At 36.8% G+C, this 18,507-nt stretch overlaps 1 protein-coding gene across 1 annotated transcript; it reads right to left on the reverse strand.

Annotated features, from left to right (window-relative positions):
- Positions 1–12,907: 12,907 nt before the first annotated feature.
- Positions 12,908–17,748, reverse strand: LOC141410803 (bridge-like lipid transfer protein family member 1). Its single transcript, XM_074041122.1, has 3 exons — positions 17,676–17,748; positions 16,217–16,392; positions 12,908–13,087 (listed from the first exon to the last, which is right to left on the reverse strand). The coding sequence occupies exons 1-3, from the start codon at positions 17,746–17,748 to the stop codon at positions 12,908–12,910; spliced, it is 429 nt and encodes a 142-aa protein (XP_073897223.1).
- Between the last annotated feature and the right edge of the window lie 759 nt (positions 17,749–18,507).

The following is an 18,507-nucleotide window of genomic DNA, read 5'->3' on the forward strand; positions in this document are numbered from 1 at the left end:
AAAATCAATAAAGAAATCCAAGATCTAAAATATGCAATAGACCAAATGGACCTAGTAGATGTCTACAGAACATTTCATCCAACCTCTACACAATATACATTCTTCTCAGCAGCCCATGGAACCTTCTCCAAAATAGATCATATCCTAGGGCACAAAGCAAGTCTCAGCAAATATAAGAAAATAGAAATAATTCTGTGCATACTATCTGACCACAAGGCCGTAAAAGTAGAACGCAACAACAAAAGTAAAGACAAAAACCATGCAAAGAGCTGGAAACTAAATAACTCATTACTTAATGAAGAATGGATCATCGATGAAATAAAAGAGGAAATTAAAAAGTTCCTGGAAGTCAATGAAAATGAAAACACAAACTACCGGAACCTATGGGACACAGCTAAGGCAGTCCTGAGAGGAAAGTTTATAGCCATGAGTGCATATATTAAAAAGATTGAAAGATCCCAAATCAATGACCTAATGATACATCTCAAACTCCTAGAAAAACAAGAACAAGCAAATCCCAAAACAAATAGAAGGAGAGAAATAATAAAAATAAGAGCTGAAATCAACAAAATAGAAACCAAAAAAGCATACAAAGAATTAATGAAACAAAAAGTTGGTTCTTTGAAAAAATAAACAAGATCGATAGACCCCTGGCAAACCTGACTAAAATGAGGAGAGAAAAAAACCCAAATTAGTAGAATTAGGAAAGCAGAAGGGGAGATAAAAACAAACACCATGGAAGTCCAGGAAATCATCAGAGACTGCTTTGAGAACCTGTATTCAAATAAATTTGAAAATCTAAAAGGAATGGACAGATTTCTAGATATATAGGATCATACAAAACTGAACCAAGAGGAAATTAATCACCTGAATAGACCTATAACACAAAATGAAATTGAAGCAGCAATCAAGAGTCTCCCCAAAAAGAAAAGTCCAGGACCTGATGGATTCTCTGCTGAATTTTATCAGACCTTTAAAGAAGAACTGATACCAACCCTCCTTAAACTGTTCCACGAAATAGAAAGGGAAGGAAAACTGCCAAACACCTTTTATGAAGCCAGGATTACACTTATCCCAAAACCAGGCAAAGACACCTCCAAAAAGGAGGTTCATTAAGGCCAGTCTCCTTAATGAACATTGATGCAAAAGTCCTCAACAAAATAATGGCAAACCAAATTCAGCAACACATCAAAAAGATTATTCACCAAGACCAAGTAGTATTCATCCCAGGGATGCAGGGGTGGTTCAACATACGAAAATCAATAAACATAATAAACCACATTAACAGAAGCAAAGACAAAAACCACTTGATCATCTCAATTGATGCAGAAAAAGCCTTTGATAAGATCCAACATCATTTCATGATAAAAGCTCTAAGAAAACTAGGAATAGAAGGAAAGTTCCTCAACATTATAAAAGCTATATATGACAAACCTACAGCCAGCATTATACTTAACGGAGAAAAATTAAAACCGTTCCCTCTAAAATCAGGAACCAGACAAGGATGCCCACTATCTCCACTCCTATTCAACATAGTACTGGAATTCCTAGCCAGAGCAATTAGGCAAGAAGAAGGAATAAAAGAAATACAAATAGGTAAAGAAACTGTCAAAATATCCCTATTTGCAGACAACATGATCCTATACCTTAAAGACTCAAAAAACTCTACTCAGAAGCTTCTAGACATCATCAATAGCTATAGCAAGGTAGCAGGATATAAAATCAACATAGAAAAATCACTAGCATTTCTATACACTAACAATGAGCAAATGGAAAAAGAATGTATGATAACAATTCCATTTACAATATCCTCCAAAAAAATCAAATACCTAGGTGTAAACCTAACAAAAGATGTGAAAGACCTCTACAAGGAAAACTATACACTTCCGAAGAAAGAGATTGAGGAAGACTATAGATAGTGAAGAGATCTCCCATGCTCATGGATTTGTAGAATCAACATAGTAAAAATGAAAAGTAATCTACATGTTTAATGCAATTCCCATCAAAATTCCAATGACATTCATTAAAGAGATTGAAAAATCTACTGTTAAATTTATATGGAAACACAAGAAGCCATGAATAGCCAAGGCAATATTCAGTCAAAAGAACAATGCAGGAGGTATCACAATACCTGATTTCAAACTATATTACAAAGCAATAACAATAAAAACAGCATGGTACTGGCACAAAAACAGACATGAAGACTAGTGGAACAGAATAGAGGACCCAGATATGAAGCCACACAACTATAACCAACTTGACTTTGACAAAGGAGCTAAAAATATACAATGGAGAAATAGCAGCCTCTTCAACAAAAACTGTTGGGAAAACTGGTTAGCAGTCTGCAAAAAACTGAAACTAGATCCATGTATATCACCCTATACCAAGATTAACTCAAAATGGATCAAGGATCTCAATATCAGACCCCAAACTCTTAAGTTGATACAGGAAAGACTAGGAATTACTCTGGAGTTAGTAGGTATAGGTAAGAACTTTCTCAATGAAACCCCAGCAGCACAGCAACTAAGAGATAGCATAGGTAAATGGGACCTCATAAAGCTAACAAGCTTCTGTTCATCAAAAGAAATGGTCTCTAAACTGAAGAGAACACCCACAGAGTGGGAGAAAATATTTGCCAACTATACATCAGACAAAGGACTGATAACCAGAATATATAGGGAACTTAAAAAACTAAATTCTCCCAAAACTAATGAACCAATAAAGAAATGGGCAAGGGAACTAAACAGAACTTTCTCAAAAGAAGAAATTCAAATGGCAAAAAAACACATGAAAAAATGCTCACCATCTCTAACAATAAAGGAAATGCAAATTAAAACCATGCTAAGATTCCACCTCACCCCTGTTAGAATAGCCATCATCAGCAACACCACCACCAACAGGTGTTGGCAAGGATGCGGGGAAAAAGGAACCCTCTTACACTGTTGGTGGGAGTGTAGACTAGTACAACCAGTCTGGAAAAAAATTTGGAGGCTACTTAAAAAGCTGGACATCGATCTACCATTTGATCCAGCAATACCACTCTTGGGGACATTCCCAAAAGACTGTGACACATGTTACTCCAGAGGCACCTGCACACCCATGTTTATTGCGGCACTGTTCACAATAGCCAAGTTATGGAAACAGCCATGATTCCCCACCACTGACGAATGGATTAAGAAAATGTGGTATCTATACACAATGGAATTCTATGCAGCCATGAAGAAGAACGAAATGTTATCATTTGCTGGTAAATGGATAGAATTGGAGAACATCATTCTGAGTGAGGTTAGCCTGGCCCAAAAGACCAAAAATCTTATGTTCTCCCTCATATGTGGACATTAGATCAACACAACAATGGGATTGGACTATGAGCACATGATAAAAGCGAGAGCACACAAGGGAGGGGTGAGGATAGGTAAGACACCAAAAAACTAGCTAGCATTTGTTGCCCTTAACGCAGAGAAACTAAAGAAGATACCTTAAAAGCAACTGAGGCCAATAGGAAAAGGGGAACAGGTACTAGAGAAAAGGTTAGATCAAAAAGAATTAACCTAGAAGGTAACACCTACGCACAGGAAATCAATGTGAGTCAATGCCCTGTATAGCTATCCTTATCTCAACCAGCAAAAACCCTAATCCCTTCCTGTTATTGCTTATACTCTCTCTACAACAAAATTAGAAATAAGGGAAAAATAGTTTCTGCTGGGTATTGAGGGGGTGGGGGGAGAGGGAGAGGGTTGAGTGGGTGGTAAGGGAGAGGGTTGGGGCAGGGGGGAGAAATGAACCAAGCCTTGTATGCACATATGAATAATAAAAGAAAAAATAAATAAATAAATAAATAAATAAATAAACATGAGTGTGCAGGTGCCTCTGGAGTAACCTGTGTCACACTCTTTTGGGTATATCCCCAAGAGTAGAATTCCTGGATCAAATGGTAGATCAATGTCTAGCTTTTTAAGTAGCCTCCAAATTTTTTTCCAGAGTGGTTGTACTATTTTAAATTCCCACCAACAGTGTAAGAGGGTTCCTTTTTCCCAGCATCCTCGCCAACACCTGTTGTTCGTGGTGTTGCTCATGATGGCTATTCTAACAGGAGTGAGATGGAATCTTAGCTTTTATAATGTCGAGGAACTTTCCTTCTATTCCTAGTTTTCTTAGAGCTTTTATCATGAAATGATGTTGGATCTTATCAAAGGCTTTTTCTGCATCTATGGAGATGATCAAGTGGTTTTTGTCTTTGCTTCTGTTAATGTCTTTTATTACGTTTATTGATTTTCATATGTTGAACCACCCCTGTATCCCTGGGATGAATACTACTTGGTCGTGGTGAATAATCTTTTTGATGTGTTGCTGAATTTGGTTTGCCATTATTTTGTTGAGGATTTTTGCATCAATGTTCATTAAGGAGATTGGCCTATAGTTCTCCTTTTTGGAGGTGTCTTTGCCTGGTTTTGGGATAAGTGTAATACTGGCTTCATAAAATGTGTTTGGCAGTTTTCCTTCCCTTTCTATTTCGTGGAACAGTTTAAGGAGGGTTGGTATCAGTTCTTCTTTAAAGGTCTGATAGAATTCAGCAGAGAATCCATCAGGTCCTGGACTTTTCTTTTTGGAGAGACTCTTGATTGCTGCTTCAATTTCATTTTGTGTTATAGGTCTATTCAGGTGATTAATTTCCTTTTGGTTCAGTTTTGGATGGTCATATGTATCTAGAAACCTGTCTATTTCTTTTAGATTTTCAAATTGATTTGAATATAGGTTCTCAAAGTAGTCTCTGATGATTTCCTGGACTTCCATGGTGTTTGTTGTTATCTCCCCTTTTGCATTCCTAATTCTACTAATTTGGGTTTTTTCTCTCCTCATTTTAGTCAGGTTTGCCAGGGGTCTATCGATCTTGTTTATTTTTTCAAAGAACCAACTTTTTGTTTCATTAATTCTTTGTATGCTTTTTTGGTTTCTATTTTGTTGATTTCAGCTCTTATTTTTATTATTTCTCTCCTTCTATTTGTTTTGGGATTTGCTTGTTCTTGTTTTTCTAGGAGTTTGAGAAGTATCATTAGGTCATTGATTTGGGTTCTTTCAATCTTTTTAATAAATACACCCATGGCTATAAACTTTCCTCTCAGGACTGCCTTAGCTGTGTCCCATAGGTTCCGGTAGTTTGTGTTTTCATTTTCATTGACTTCCAGGAACTTTTTAATTTCCTCTTTTATTTCATCGATGATCCATTCTTCATTAAGTAATGAGTTATTTAGTTTCCAGCTCTTTGCATGGTTTTTGTCTTTACTTTTGTTGTTGAGTTCTACTTTTACGGCATTGTGATCAGATAGTATGCACGGTATTATTTCTCTTTTCTTATATTTGCTGAGACTTGCTTTGTGCCCTAGGATATGATCTATTTTGGAGAAGGTTCCATGGGCTGCTGAGAAGAATGTATATTGTGTAGAGGTTGGATGAAATGTTCTGTAGACATCTACTAGGTCCATTTGATCTATTGCATATTTTAGATCTTGGATTTCTTTATTGATTTTTTGTTTGGATGACCTATCTATTGATGATAATGGGGTGTTAAGGTCTCCCACAACCACTGTGTTGGCGTTTATATATGCTTTTACGTCTTTCAGGGTATGTTTGATGAAATTGGGTGCATTGACATTGGGTGCATACAGATTGATGATTATTATTTCCTTTTGGTCTATTTCCCCTTTTATTAGTATGGAATGTCCTTCTTTATCTCATTTGATCAATGTAGGTTCGAAGTGTACTTTGTCAGAGATAAGTATTGCTACTACTGCCTGTTTTCGGGGGCCTTTGGCTTGGTAAATCTTCTTCCAGCCTTTCATCCTAAGCATATGCTTATATCTGTCAGTGAGATGAGTCTCCTGTAAGCAACAAATTGTTGGATCTTCTTTTTTAATCCATTTCGTCAAGCGGTGTCTTTTGATGGGTGAATTAAGTCCGTTAACATTAAGTGTTAGTACTGATAGGTATGTGGTGATTCCTGCCATTTAGTTGTATTAGTTGTTTGAAGGTTTGATTGTGTGTACCTAACTTGATGTTACTCTCTACTGTCTTGCTTTTTCTTTTCCTGTGGTTTGGTGCTGCCTGTCTTTTCATGGTTAAGTTGGGTGTCACTTTCTGTGTGCAGCATCCCTTGAATATTCCTTTGTAGTGGTGGCTTTGTGGTCACATATTGTTTTAGTTTCTGCTTATCATGGAAGACTTTTATCGCTCCATGTATTTTGAATGATAGCTTTGCTGGGTAGAGTATCCTGGAGTTGAAGTTATTTTCATTCAGTGACCAGAAGATCTCACCCCACGCTCTTCTTGCTTTTAATGTTTCTGTTGAGAAGTCTGCTGTGATTTTGATGGGTTTACCTTTGTATGTTACTTGTTTTTTCTCTCTTCCAGCCTTCAATATTCTTTCCTTAGTTTCTGAACTTGTTGTTTTAATGATGATATGTTGTGGGGTAATTCTATTTTGATCTGGTCTGTTTGGTGTCCTGGAGGCCTCTTGCATCTGTATGGGAATATCTTTCTCTAGATTTGGGAAATTTTCCATTATTATTTTGTTGAATTTATTACGCATTCCCTTCGCTTTAACCTGTTCTCCTTCTTCGATGCCCATGATTCTCAAGTTTGGTCTTTTGATGGAGTCAATGAGTTCTTGCATTTTCTTTCACAGGTCTTGAGTTGTTTAATTAATAGTTCTTTGGTTTTTCCCTTAATTACCATTTCATCTTCAAGTTCTGAGGTTCTGTCTTCTGTTTGTTCTATTCTGCTGGAGTGGCCTTCCTGTTTTGTTTTGCACTTCTGTTTTGTTCTTTTTTCTCAGGTTTTCCATATCCTGGCAGTTTTCCTCTTTCATGTTGTCTATTTTTGTCCTGAGTTCCTTTATCTGTTTATTCTTCATGTTTTCTCTTTCATTTTGGTGTTTACACAGTGCTTCTATGGTTTTCTTTATTTCTTCTTTTGCTTTTTCAAATTCTCTATTTTTGTTGTCTTGGAATTTCTTGAGTGTCTCCTGTACATTTTGACTGACCCTATCTAGTATCATCTCTATAAAATTCTCATTGAGTACCTGTAGTATGTCTTCTTTTAAATTATTCTTGTGGGCTTCATTGGGTCCTTTGGCACAGTTTATCTTCATTTTGTTGGAGTCTGGATCTGAGTACCTGTTTTCTTCATTCCCCTCTGGTTCCTGTACTAATTTTTTGCTGTGGGGAAATTGGTTTCTCTGTTTTTTCTGTCTTCCTGTCATTGTTTTTGGTGTTCTTACTGTCCCTGTACTGTGTGCAATTAAGTAGTTTCTAGCTTGTAATAATAACAATGGTAATATTTAGAATGGAAGGGTGATCTGAGATGGAAAGCAAGAATTTATAGAAATGGGAAAAACAAATACACAGACTGGAGGGAGAAAACAGAACAATGTATCAGACAAGAAGATTTCAAAAGTATAAACAGGGAGCTTTAGTGTACTATTTGAGAGTAACCTGAACAGACATTAGAGAGACAGAGAGAGGATTGAAAATCAAAAATAAAAAAAATTAAGATAGGAATAAAAATAAAAAATAAATAAATTGAAGAAAAATGTATTTATAAAAATGTATTAAAATAAAATTAAAAAATAGAAAATTTATAAAAACAATAAACCAGGAAACCAAAAAACCTCCAAGTTCACATGCAATGCAGTTTCAGTCTTAATAATTTGGGTGTCCATCTCAGTCTGCAATCCTGGAGATGGTGCCTCAGATATTGTTCTGTAGTTGTCTCATCAAAGGGAACACATAAAGTAGAACAAAACTACACACACCCGCACAAAAAAAACCCCACCAAGTGTCCCAAGTTCAAATTCAATACAGTTTCAGTAAGTTTTTCAGCTTGCAGGTTTAATTCGGTTGTTCTCTCATCAAAGGTAGGGAGACAAAGAAAAAAAAAAGAGTCTGGAGACAGTTCTGAGAATGGCATCTGCAACTGTGGCTTGCCTGCCCACTGCTGTCAGCCTGCTGTTGCTGGAGGCGTTATTTATGCAGATCTCAGGGGTGAGTTTAGCACTCACCTGGCCCTGCAGGCTTTGTTTGCTCAGATTTCTCCTGTGGGTGAGCCTCTGCTACAAGCTTTCCCCTTTCCAAGCACTGGGAAAGGTGACACTGCACCCGCGTTGTCAGGCCTGCGTGTTTATTTACAGTTCATGTGGGAGGTGGGTCTTCCCCCCTCTCCTGTGCAGTTCTCCTCCCACCTCCACTTTCACAAGCTTTCCTGCTCCTGATTACTGGGTGGTGCTGCTGCTCCTGCCAGCCGCCATGTTTGTTTACAGCTCACATGGGAAGTGGGTCTTCCCTCCTCTCCTGTGGAGTTTTCCTCCCTCCATCACTCTCACAAGTTTTCCCACTCCTGGTTGCTGGGTGTGTGCCCCTGCTCCTGCCAGAGGCTCTCTGGCCCACCCGGCTTGTTTATTTACAGTCCCAGGAAGGATTCCCTTCCCCCAATCTTTGGCACTCAGTGCACCCCACCCTCTTCCCTGTGTGTCTTTATTGTTCTTATTGCTTATTACTCAGTTTCTCTTTTTATCCCCGGGTGGAGGTCAGTCTGTGCAGGGGGCTATGCTGCTCTGGCCCAGGCTTGTCTGTGGGAGTACCACAGTACCACAAAGCTCACCTGGTCTGCATCTTCCCAAGCCGTCTGGGTGCCAGCAACTGGTGGCTTGGGGGCCCTCCTGGTTTCTCCATTTAATGTGAAGTGGAGATTCTCTGCACTGGTTGGAGGTGTGGAGGGGTCAAAGTTATGCCTCTTCTCAGTGGTTATGCCTGCAAAGTGTGTCTCCAGCATCTCTCCAAGATTTCACTATAGGAGGCTCGCTTTCTGCTTCCTCCCTCTCTCTGCCATCTTGGAATCTTCCTGTACAAGTAAGTTAAATGGAACAATTTTCCTTTTTGTTTTTTCTTGGTAAAGAAAGAAACTGTAACATAATTTAAAAACAGGCAGGCCATTAGAAAGAGCCTGTGTGACCCTGTGCAAATGCAACCAAGACCAGGCATCCTACTCCAGGCTCCTGAGTCTTTGTGGAGCGCCAGTGGCCTTATCCTGAGGACAATGGCATTTTGTGGTTAAAGTGACTTGGGCACACCCTGAGAACAGGGTCTGGTCCTACACATTCATACTGGTGGGGGTGGGCAGGAAGGGGAAACCTTTTGATACATGTGTCTATTGGGTGATGCTCAAATTAGAGGACGCACATGTGTCCTTTCTTTGCGATGAAAACATTCTAAAGCTTTCCTTTTAGCTTTTGTGAAGTATACAGCACATTTTTGTTGTCTGTTATTCTTCCACTCCAGTTCACTGCCACACTGCAGCAGGACTGATCTTCTAAAAGTGTGGATCACAACAATCACGTTCACTTCCCTTCTTAAACTTTGAGTGGCTTCCCTGCATAAGTTGCTTCTTTCCTCACATGATGTCTATGTATAAAGGTTACCATTATCACAGCAGTTCTTAACAGTTCTAAGAACAGAGCTCAAAAGGCAAGAACAGAGTGAAGATAAAAGCTTATAATGTACTCTTTAAAAAAGTTTAAGCTATGCTATAACAAGGATCTCAAAGGCTTTATTTTTAAGTTCATTAAATGCAAAAATGACAAGAAAAAGTTTGAAAACGCAGGGTGAATATGAGTAACAATTACTTAAGATAAAATTAAGAGACAGCTTATGTCCTCCACCTATAATTTTAGGGTTTTATTTTTCTTTTTTAGAAGTAGCAGTTCTACTTTGTCCCCAGCAGGTGGAATGACTATAGTTCACAACAATAACCTATTGTACCTTATATGAATGACTAGAGGAGAGGAGCTGAAGGCCTGAATCACAAACTATGGTAAGGAGATGGACACAGAAATTACACTGAACGGTACATATCGTAGACATGTATTGAAATATCACAACCCATTTTCTTAAATTATTCAGTTGACAAAATTTATTCTAAAGCCAATATATGCAATTGTTAATTTTCTTTTTATTATTGTTGTGCTGGTTATGAGTACATTGTGGCATTTACAAAAATCCTTGCAGTGTATCAAATATATCATATTTAAATCCACCCCCTCCACCTTTCTCTCCCATACCCCTCTTCCCCTATTGCTGGAACAGTTTCAGTGGGTATTGTTTCTCCACTTACATCCATGTGTACACAGTATTTACACTCTATTCACTCTTCCATGCCCTTTCCCTACTTCCTCCCCCTGCCCACAGGTATCAACCACCCAGGCAAGACCTGTTCTGCTCTCCTGTTCTCTGATTTTGTAAATGAAAAGAAATGACATTTTTGTTTGTTTAAGATAGCTACACAGCAAGTTTCCCTATGACATTTCCATGTTGTATGTGTATTATAACCTGAATTGGTTCGTCTCCTCTATTTTTCTTCTATCTAAATGCCCTTCTTATGGTGGCTTCAACAGGTTTAAAAATTCTGTGTTTGTTCTTGTGTAGAAAGTACATTAACCATATTCTTAACTTCCTTCTTCTACTCTTCCCCTCTCATATGTGACCTTCCCTTCGCTTGACCTGGTTTTCATAATATTGTTGTACTTGTATCAGGTCTTTATTCTACATATGAGAGAAAACATGTAGCTTCTGGCCTACTGAGCCTGGCTAACTTCACTTAAGATGATGTTCTCCAGTTCCATCCACTTACCTACAAATGACAAAACTTCATTCTTCTTAGCAGCTGAATAAAATCCCATTGCATATAAATACCACATTTTCTTAATCCATTCATCATTAGTGAGGCATCTTGGCTGCTTCCATAGCTTAGCTATTGTGAGTAATGTTGCAATATGGCAGTTCTATTTTTAGTTTCTTGAGGAGTCTCCATACTACAACACATTTTTTAAAAAAGAACACAGATCTGATGTGAAATCTTGCCAAACATATGCAGAGAACAAATAAGCATATAAAAAGATGATCCATAGGGCTGACAGAGCGACTACAGTGGTAGAGCACCTGCACAGTGACCATGAGACCCTGAGTTCAAACCACAGTACAGCCAAAATAATTTTTAAAAAAAAGGTGATCCACATCTTTCATCATCAGGAAATTGCAAATCCAGCAACATAATATCACTACACATCTGTTAAAATGAAAATTTAAAAACTGAGTATCAGATTCAATGGAGAATTTGGAACAACAGGCATCTCAGTCATTTCTGGTGGGCTGCAAAATATTCAGCCTCTTTGAGTGATGGTTTGGTAGTTTGGAAGATGTTTTTCCTGCAATTTAAAAAAAATTTATTATTACTGTACTGGGATTACATTGTGACATTTGCAAAAGTTCTTATAGTATACCATAATTGAATTCACCCCCCCATCATTCTCCTTTATCCCCCTCTCCCCATTATTGGAATAGTCTCAACAGATCTCATTTTTCCATTTACATACACATGTGCATAATATTTCCACCATATTACCCTCCTTCACCCTTTCCTTGTATCCTCCCTCTTCTCATTGGTACCAACTCCAAGGCAGGAACTGTTTTTACCTTCCTCTTCTCTATTTTTGAAAAAAAATGTCATTTTAATTTGTTTTAGATAGTTATAAAGGGTATTTTATTGTGATATTTCATGTATACATGTATTATAACCTGATTAGCTCATTCCTTCTATTTTTCTATTTTACACCTTAGTCCCCTCCTTGCCATTATTTCAACAATTTTAAACATTGTGTATTCATTCTTGTATAAGAAATATATCAACCATATTTACCTTAACTTCCTTCTTTTACCCTCCCTCTCTTGTATGTGACTTCCCCTTAGTGTGACCTGCTTTTTATCATATTGCTTGTATTTGTACTGAGTCTATATTCTATATATATGTGAGAGAAAACATGTGGCCTTTTGCTTTCTGAGCCTGGATAACTTTATTAAGGTGATGTTTTCCAGTTCCATCCATTTACCTGCACATGACAAAATTTCATTCTTCTTTGTGGCTGAATAAAATTCCATTGTACATAAATACACATTTTCTTAATCCATTTGTCAGTAGTGGGGCATCTTGGCTGTTTCCATAGCTTGGCTATTGTGACTAATGCTGCAATAAACATGGATGTACAGGTGCCTCTGGAGTAACCTGACTCACATTCTTTTGGGTATATTCTTAGGAGTGGAATTGCTGGGTCATATGGCATATCTATGTCTACATTTTTGAGGATCTTCCATATTGTTTTCCACAGTGGCTGTACTAATTTACATTCCCACCAACAGTGTATTAGGGTTCCTTTTTCCTGCATCCTCACCAACATTTGTTGTTGTTTGTGTTCTTGATGGTAACCATTCTAACAGGAGTGGGGTGGAATCTTAACATGGCTTTGATTTGTGTTTCTGTTATGGCCAGAGATGTGTTTTTTGGCTATTTGGACTTCTTCCTTTGAACAAGCTCTGTTCAATTCATTTGCCCATTGCTTAATTGAGTCACAGATTTTTTAGGAGTTCAGTTTTTAGCTTACTGTATATACTGGTTATTAATCCCTTGTCAGATATATAGCTGGCAAAGATTTTCTCCTATTCTGTGGGTTACCTCTTCAATCTGGTGGTCATTTCTTTTTTTGTGCAGAAGGTTTTTAGTTTCATGTAGTCCCATTTGTTAATCCTTTCTCTTAGTTGCTGAGCCATTTGATTTCTGTTTAGGAAGTCATTGCCCTATGCCTCATATATGTGCTAACATGCTACAAAAATATGTGTAAAAATAAGCCTGTCAGTTTGTAATAGTACAACCTGTTGTTAATAAGAAAATGTGGTTACTACTCATGTCAGATGGAAATTATCTTCTTATTGAGATATTAAGATTACTTTCTTGCTAGGATTATAAGAAAGCAAAGTTAAAAATAGATATAATTTATGCATGAAATTTCACACAAAAAATGTAAAAGTCACCTTCTTGTTCTTTTGCTTTTTCTCTCTTTGACAGTGTCTGAATCTACAATATCTGCCCTGAGGCAGTCCAAAGCCCCTGAAAATGAAAGGTGTTCTCCAAAGTACATTCTGTAGCAGGATGGCATTGCATCCTGTGACTGGATCCCTGTGTGACTCAGAAGAGGTTTAAAAACAACCTGAAAGACATGAAAAATTTATATTAATCAAATTTGTCAATCATCATTTACTGTGGCTTTTAGCATATCATAATACATATTTTTACTTCATATAATCATCTTTCTTAAAACAAAGATTACCCTTTACCTTGCCTAAGTGTCTGAAAGCAAAATTATACCTACTTTAAAACATGATTCTATTTTCAAAAAATATTTTGTGATAGGTTCACAAAGTAGTTTACCATCTTATTGTATTCATATAAAAACATTTCAAATATTGTATTATAAATACCTGACCCCTTTGAGAATGGTATCACTTTGGTTGTACCAACTCACTTAAAATTTGCTTTCTGACAGAGAAATACCTTTACACAGCTTATGGAAGTATTCTTACATCACTCTGCTGAGATCTCTAACTGAATTTCAGAGAAGCAAAGACATGTGTACAATAGTAGAACTCTAAACTCATGCTAAGGACTCATTCTCTGCAGCATGATTACTACTTCTCATCCTAAACTTGAGGGCTATCAGTGCTTTCCTAAGCATCCTTCTACCTTTCTCACTATACACTCTCCTTTAATGACCCTTGCCTAAAGCTTTCAAAGTCCTACCTAAATATACAAGTGCCATCTATACAGTGAGACACATATTTTCAATTATCCTAAGTCCCCTCACTGTTTTTTGCTTAGAAAGACAGGCCACTATTGTGACAATTCGAATATCTAGAAAGAGAGAATTCAAATAATTTTACTCTAGTCTAGAAGCTTAGGGAGAAATTATCTCCTCATCCTAATGGGAAAAATTCTTCTTTTCAAAGCTCAAACCATCTTTCCTAATCTTTGTCATCTGTTTACACCCCTGGTTGAACCTTCATAATTACTAGGGACTTTGGTTTCTGACTTTCTTCTTTTTCTTTTCCTTCTCCATTTACTGTCATCAATTACTTCATCAGCCAACATTTCAATTCCAAAGTTATATGACATCCTTGTCCCCTACAATCATGACTTAAACTCCATTTCAGCAACTTCCTGTACTTCATATTACATCTCTTCACCTTATTTTTCTCTATATATCTGATATGGGCAAATCCTCTTCTACTCCTATGCTGAGCTGCTGAGGACAATGAGAGAAAATTATGTAATTACATTCATAGGTACTTTTCTATTACTTAAACTGTTAACAAGATAGACCTTTCACACTATTTGTCAATCTTGCTAGGGATTTGTGGTGAGTTCTCTTCACATTCACTCTGACCCTTACATATGCCTAAATTACCTTACTCAATTTTTAAACTTTTTAACTCACATATAAAAATTGCATGTATTTGCAGAGTATCATGTGACTTTTTGATACATAAATCATGGAAAACATTTCTATCCTCTCAAATATTTATCATCTCTTTATAGTAAAAACATTCAAACTCCACTCTACTAGCTTTTTGAAAAATATATGCACTGCATTAGTATTATCTACAGTCATCTTATTGTACAACACAATACCAGAACTTCTTTCCTTATCAACTGTAACTTATGCAGTTAATTTATCTTTCCCCATTGTTCCTTCCCCACTCTCCTTGGTCCTGGTAGCTACAATTCTAGTCTCAACTTCTAAGACCTAACTTTTTTATACTCTACATATGAGTGGAGTGCCTGGATTATTTCACTTAACAATCTCCAGTTCCATTCTTGTTGACACAAATGACAGGATCCCATCCTTTCTTATAGCTGAATATTATTCCATAGTGTATATGTACTACATTTTTCTTAATCTATTCATTCATAGGCGGACACTGAGATTGTTTCCGTTGCTTGTATACTGTGATTAGTGTTGCAATAAACATGGGAGAGCTGATGTCTCTATGACATATTATCTCATTTCCTTTAGACATCTAGTTAGTAGTGAGATTGCAGGATCATACGGTAGGTCTATTTTTAGTTTTTTAAAAAACCTCCAAACCATTTTCCACAATGATTATACTGCCTTACCTTAGAAAACTTTCTATTATATGATTTAATATTCATGTTCCTGACAGATTTTAGAATCTTATGGGTATCACAGTGCAATCTCTAAAATGCCTCTTTGAATGCTAATAAATATAATGAACTTGGTATGCAGTCCAAAACGAAAACAAGCATAGAAAATTATTTTCCTTCTTTCCCAGTTTAAAAAAAAATAGGAGGCCCTTAAAAACTACTCCAACATATTGGACAAATGAATCTCATGAAAATTTAAAGTGCTTAGTATATTTTTTCACATAAATTATGTCCTTTTGTAAGAGAAAAATCATCTGTATAGTTGTGAACTATCATTACTGCTTAACCTTAGAGGAAAAAAGTATCTATTATGACTAAATAGTCTCTATTACGGACTTTAAATTCCAATACATCTCATTTCTCTACAAATCTTGCTCCATCCTCTAGCCCTTCTTTCTTCTTTTTCATTTTCATTATGACCCCACTAATTCCTCCTATGTATGTTCAAGACCCAATGATCCTGAAAAACTGACCCTTCTCAATATCCACATCTCACTTCTACCACTTGACTTCTACTCAAACTAAAATGCTTCAAAGGATTTCAGTTTTCACTTATCGTACTTAATCTATTAAATAAGACCTTCACACAATTTCTGTTTTACCTTTCCAAGCTCAGAGATCATCACCACCATGTGAACTATTTCAATGACTCACCTTTTCCTCACTAGTTTCTCTACTTGGATTCATGTAAAGCATTGCTACTCATATAAATTCCTAAATTATTTCCTCCTCTGTTCTAAAATAATCAATGCCTCCCAATTATTTGCTTAAATAAGGTATTAACATCACACACACACAAAAACCCCTACAGAATATGATTAAATTGAACTTACTATTCATGTAACTTAGCAGATTTGTAGCAAATAACAAAAATGTAAGACTTTTGAGTGATGATCATCTATAGATGGTTGGTTACTTTGCACATATAACTAATCTACATACTTTTTAAGAGTTTTTCTCATTTTCTGTTCTCTATTGTATTCTCTTTTGTATTCTCTACCTGTCTGCAGGTAGAAAATAGAGATTTTCATTAGAACTCCAAGGTGCACCTGGTTGATGGTTCCAAAGTGCTGCAGAGAAAGGTATTACACAATTATGGAGAACCAGGCTGGCTCACCTGTGCATCAGCAAGCTGAACAGCAGGAAATCCTTGGTTTGCTTCTTCTACACCTGCCACATCATCCTGACTAGTGCTATGCTGAGAATGTGTGCCATCCAGAGTGTTCTGGTCACTGGACAAGACAGTGTTGAAATCTGAGGCTGAGGGTATCGTAGGAAGATTGGGTGCAACACCTATGAGTAAATGTTCAGGAATAAGATGTCAGTTGTTGAGAAATAGAAACAACATAAAAGAGAATAGGAAGGTAAAAGTTATGATGCCTATTCCTGTCTGATCAGCTTCTCATGCACGAAGAGTTACGGACAGTGGCAGGCTACAAGAAGTAGGTGTGTCCCAACAAAAGCCAAATGTGCCACAGAATCATACATCTGCTTTCCTGAGTCAGAACAAAACTGAAATGACACTCTTTCTTTCCTCTCTATTCCCCTTTTCATTTAATTCCCTAGGCAAAGGACCCATGATAGAGAGGAATCATTCTGTCTCTTCCTCCTAAAATTTAAACTGCATTCACTCTGTGCAGTAGTGAGACTAGTACCAGAAAGATGCCATCTCCCTTACTTCTTCATCCAGGGGACAATGATGAGAACTAGCAGTCAGAACTGGAGTCAGCTCCGGATTGAAAGTGGTCAACAGCAGGAAGATAAAGGGCTAAGCAGCTGCCGATAGCCTGCTTTTCATACTTTCAAATTCTTGTCTATGTGGAAGAAATTCACTTGTGATTCAAATACCTATTATATAAATTAATTTCAACTGCTTTCAGTACTCAACATCAAAGGCTACTTCCATATTCTTTTAATATATACACAAAAATATACATTGCAAGAAAAATAATACATACATTTAGCTAACTGGGGAATTTTTTTAAACAGAAAAAGAAATGTGGGTCCACTTATATTTCTGGATATAGTCACCAGTGTGTGTCTGATGAATTTCCTGCCAGTCTTCTTCCTTCACACATATTCTTTTAAAATTAATAAATGTCCACATTTGTCTCCTTCCTTGAGGAAAGGATCTTATTTTACTCCTCTTATTATTCCTTTACATTTAACTCAATATTTGTTAAGTAACTACAGAGTGTAGCAATCACAGCTATTATATCTCTGAGGGATCTGGATAAACTAAAAATATTTCCCATGTTGTAAGTATATAATTAGACTTTGCAGTTTTTCATTTGCCTCCTTTTGATGTTAGGAAAATTAAGTCAGCCATGTTAAAAGGAAAACTCTTTAAAATATATACAATCTTACATTTGACACATCTGCTTTTCCACAAGAATACTGAGTGACTGCTTACTACTTTCTCAATCACAGAATTATAAAAAGCATTTATAAATGGGCCAAATTCAACCAAATAGCATGTAAATGTCTGCCATTTCTAATTATCCTCTGAAAAGCAGGATTTTACTATAGCTATATGTGCCACTTAGGCAGATAAACCAGGGAAGATAGCTCAATACCTGTTGGAAGACTATTATGTCCTGATTTTGTAACTTGTACCACACTTTCTTGATTACCCACAGCATTTGACATCCAATTATAGAAACTCACAGATAATGGCTCAGATAGCAAAGTGTCAGTGGTCACTGTATTTGCTGAAAATAAAGTTCACTAAACACAGAATTACTTATGTACTAAGGAAAGAAAAGGGGATTTATACAATTATTTTCAAATTATTAATTCAAAGAAAGCTTAAGCTTTTTTGAATATGCTTTCAACTCTCATGGCATGATACTGGTGTGTAAATACTAAAGCATTAATACATACTTATTTTTATTATAACAGGGGGGAGATTCTGTGTGGCTGGTCTAGCCACATACCACACCAGATTGCTTAGGCTGACATTAGTCAGTACTGCAATTTTAAAATGCAAATTAAAGGCACGAAGACACCCAAAAGTTATAAAAACACACAGAGCTGTCTTCTAAAATACTTTCTCAAAAATAAAGCACAATACAAAAGATTAGTCATCTAACCAACGTGTATGTCTAAATAAACTCATCCTATATTTTTTAATTCCCCCATGAAACTAAGGTACAATTATCAAGTCTAGGGGAGGCACCTGTTCTCGTTAGGGAGCTGCTCTTTACAGCTGCACTACTTCTCTGAGGAGTTCCTTCTAGAAGGTTGTGCAAGCTTGGGAAGCTTCCATTCAGGTAGCTGAGGAGACTCTCCTTCCGTGGACTCTCTTTTACTGTCATCCCTGAACGTCCAACATGCACCGGAGAATCTGTGGCAGTGTCTCCACTGGTATAGCTCAGAGAATGATATGGATGTATGCCCTAAAGAAGG

This window comes from Castor canadensis, chromosome 9 (assembly GCF_047511655.1).
Source record: "Castor canadensis chromosome 9, mCasCan1.hap1v2, whole genome shotgun sequence".
NCBI lineage: Eukaryota > Metazoa > Chordata > Mammalia > Rodentia > Castoridae > Castor > Castor canadensis.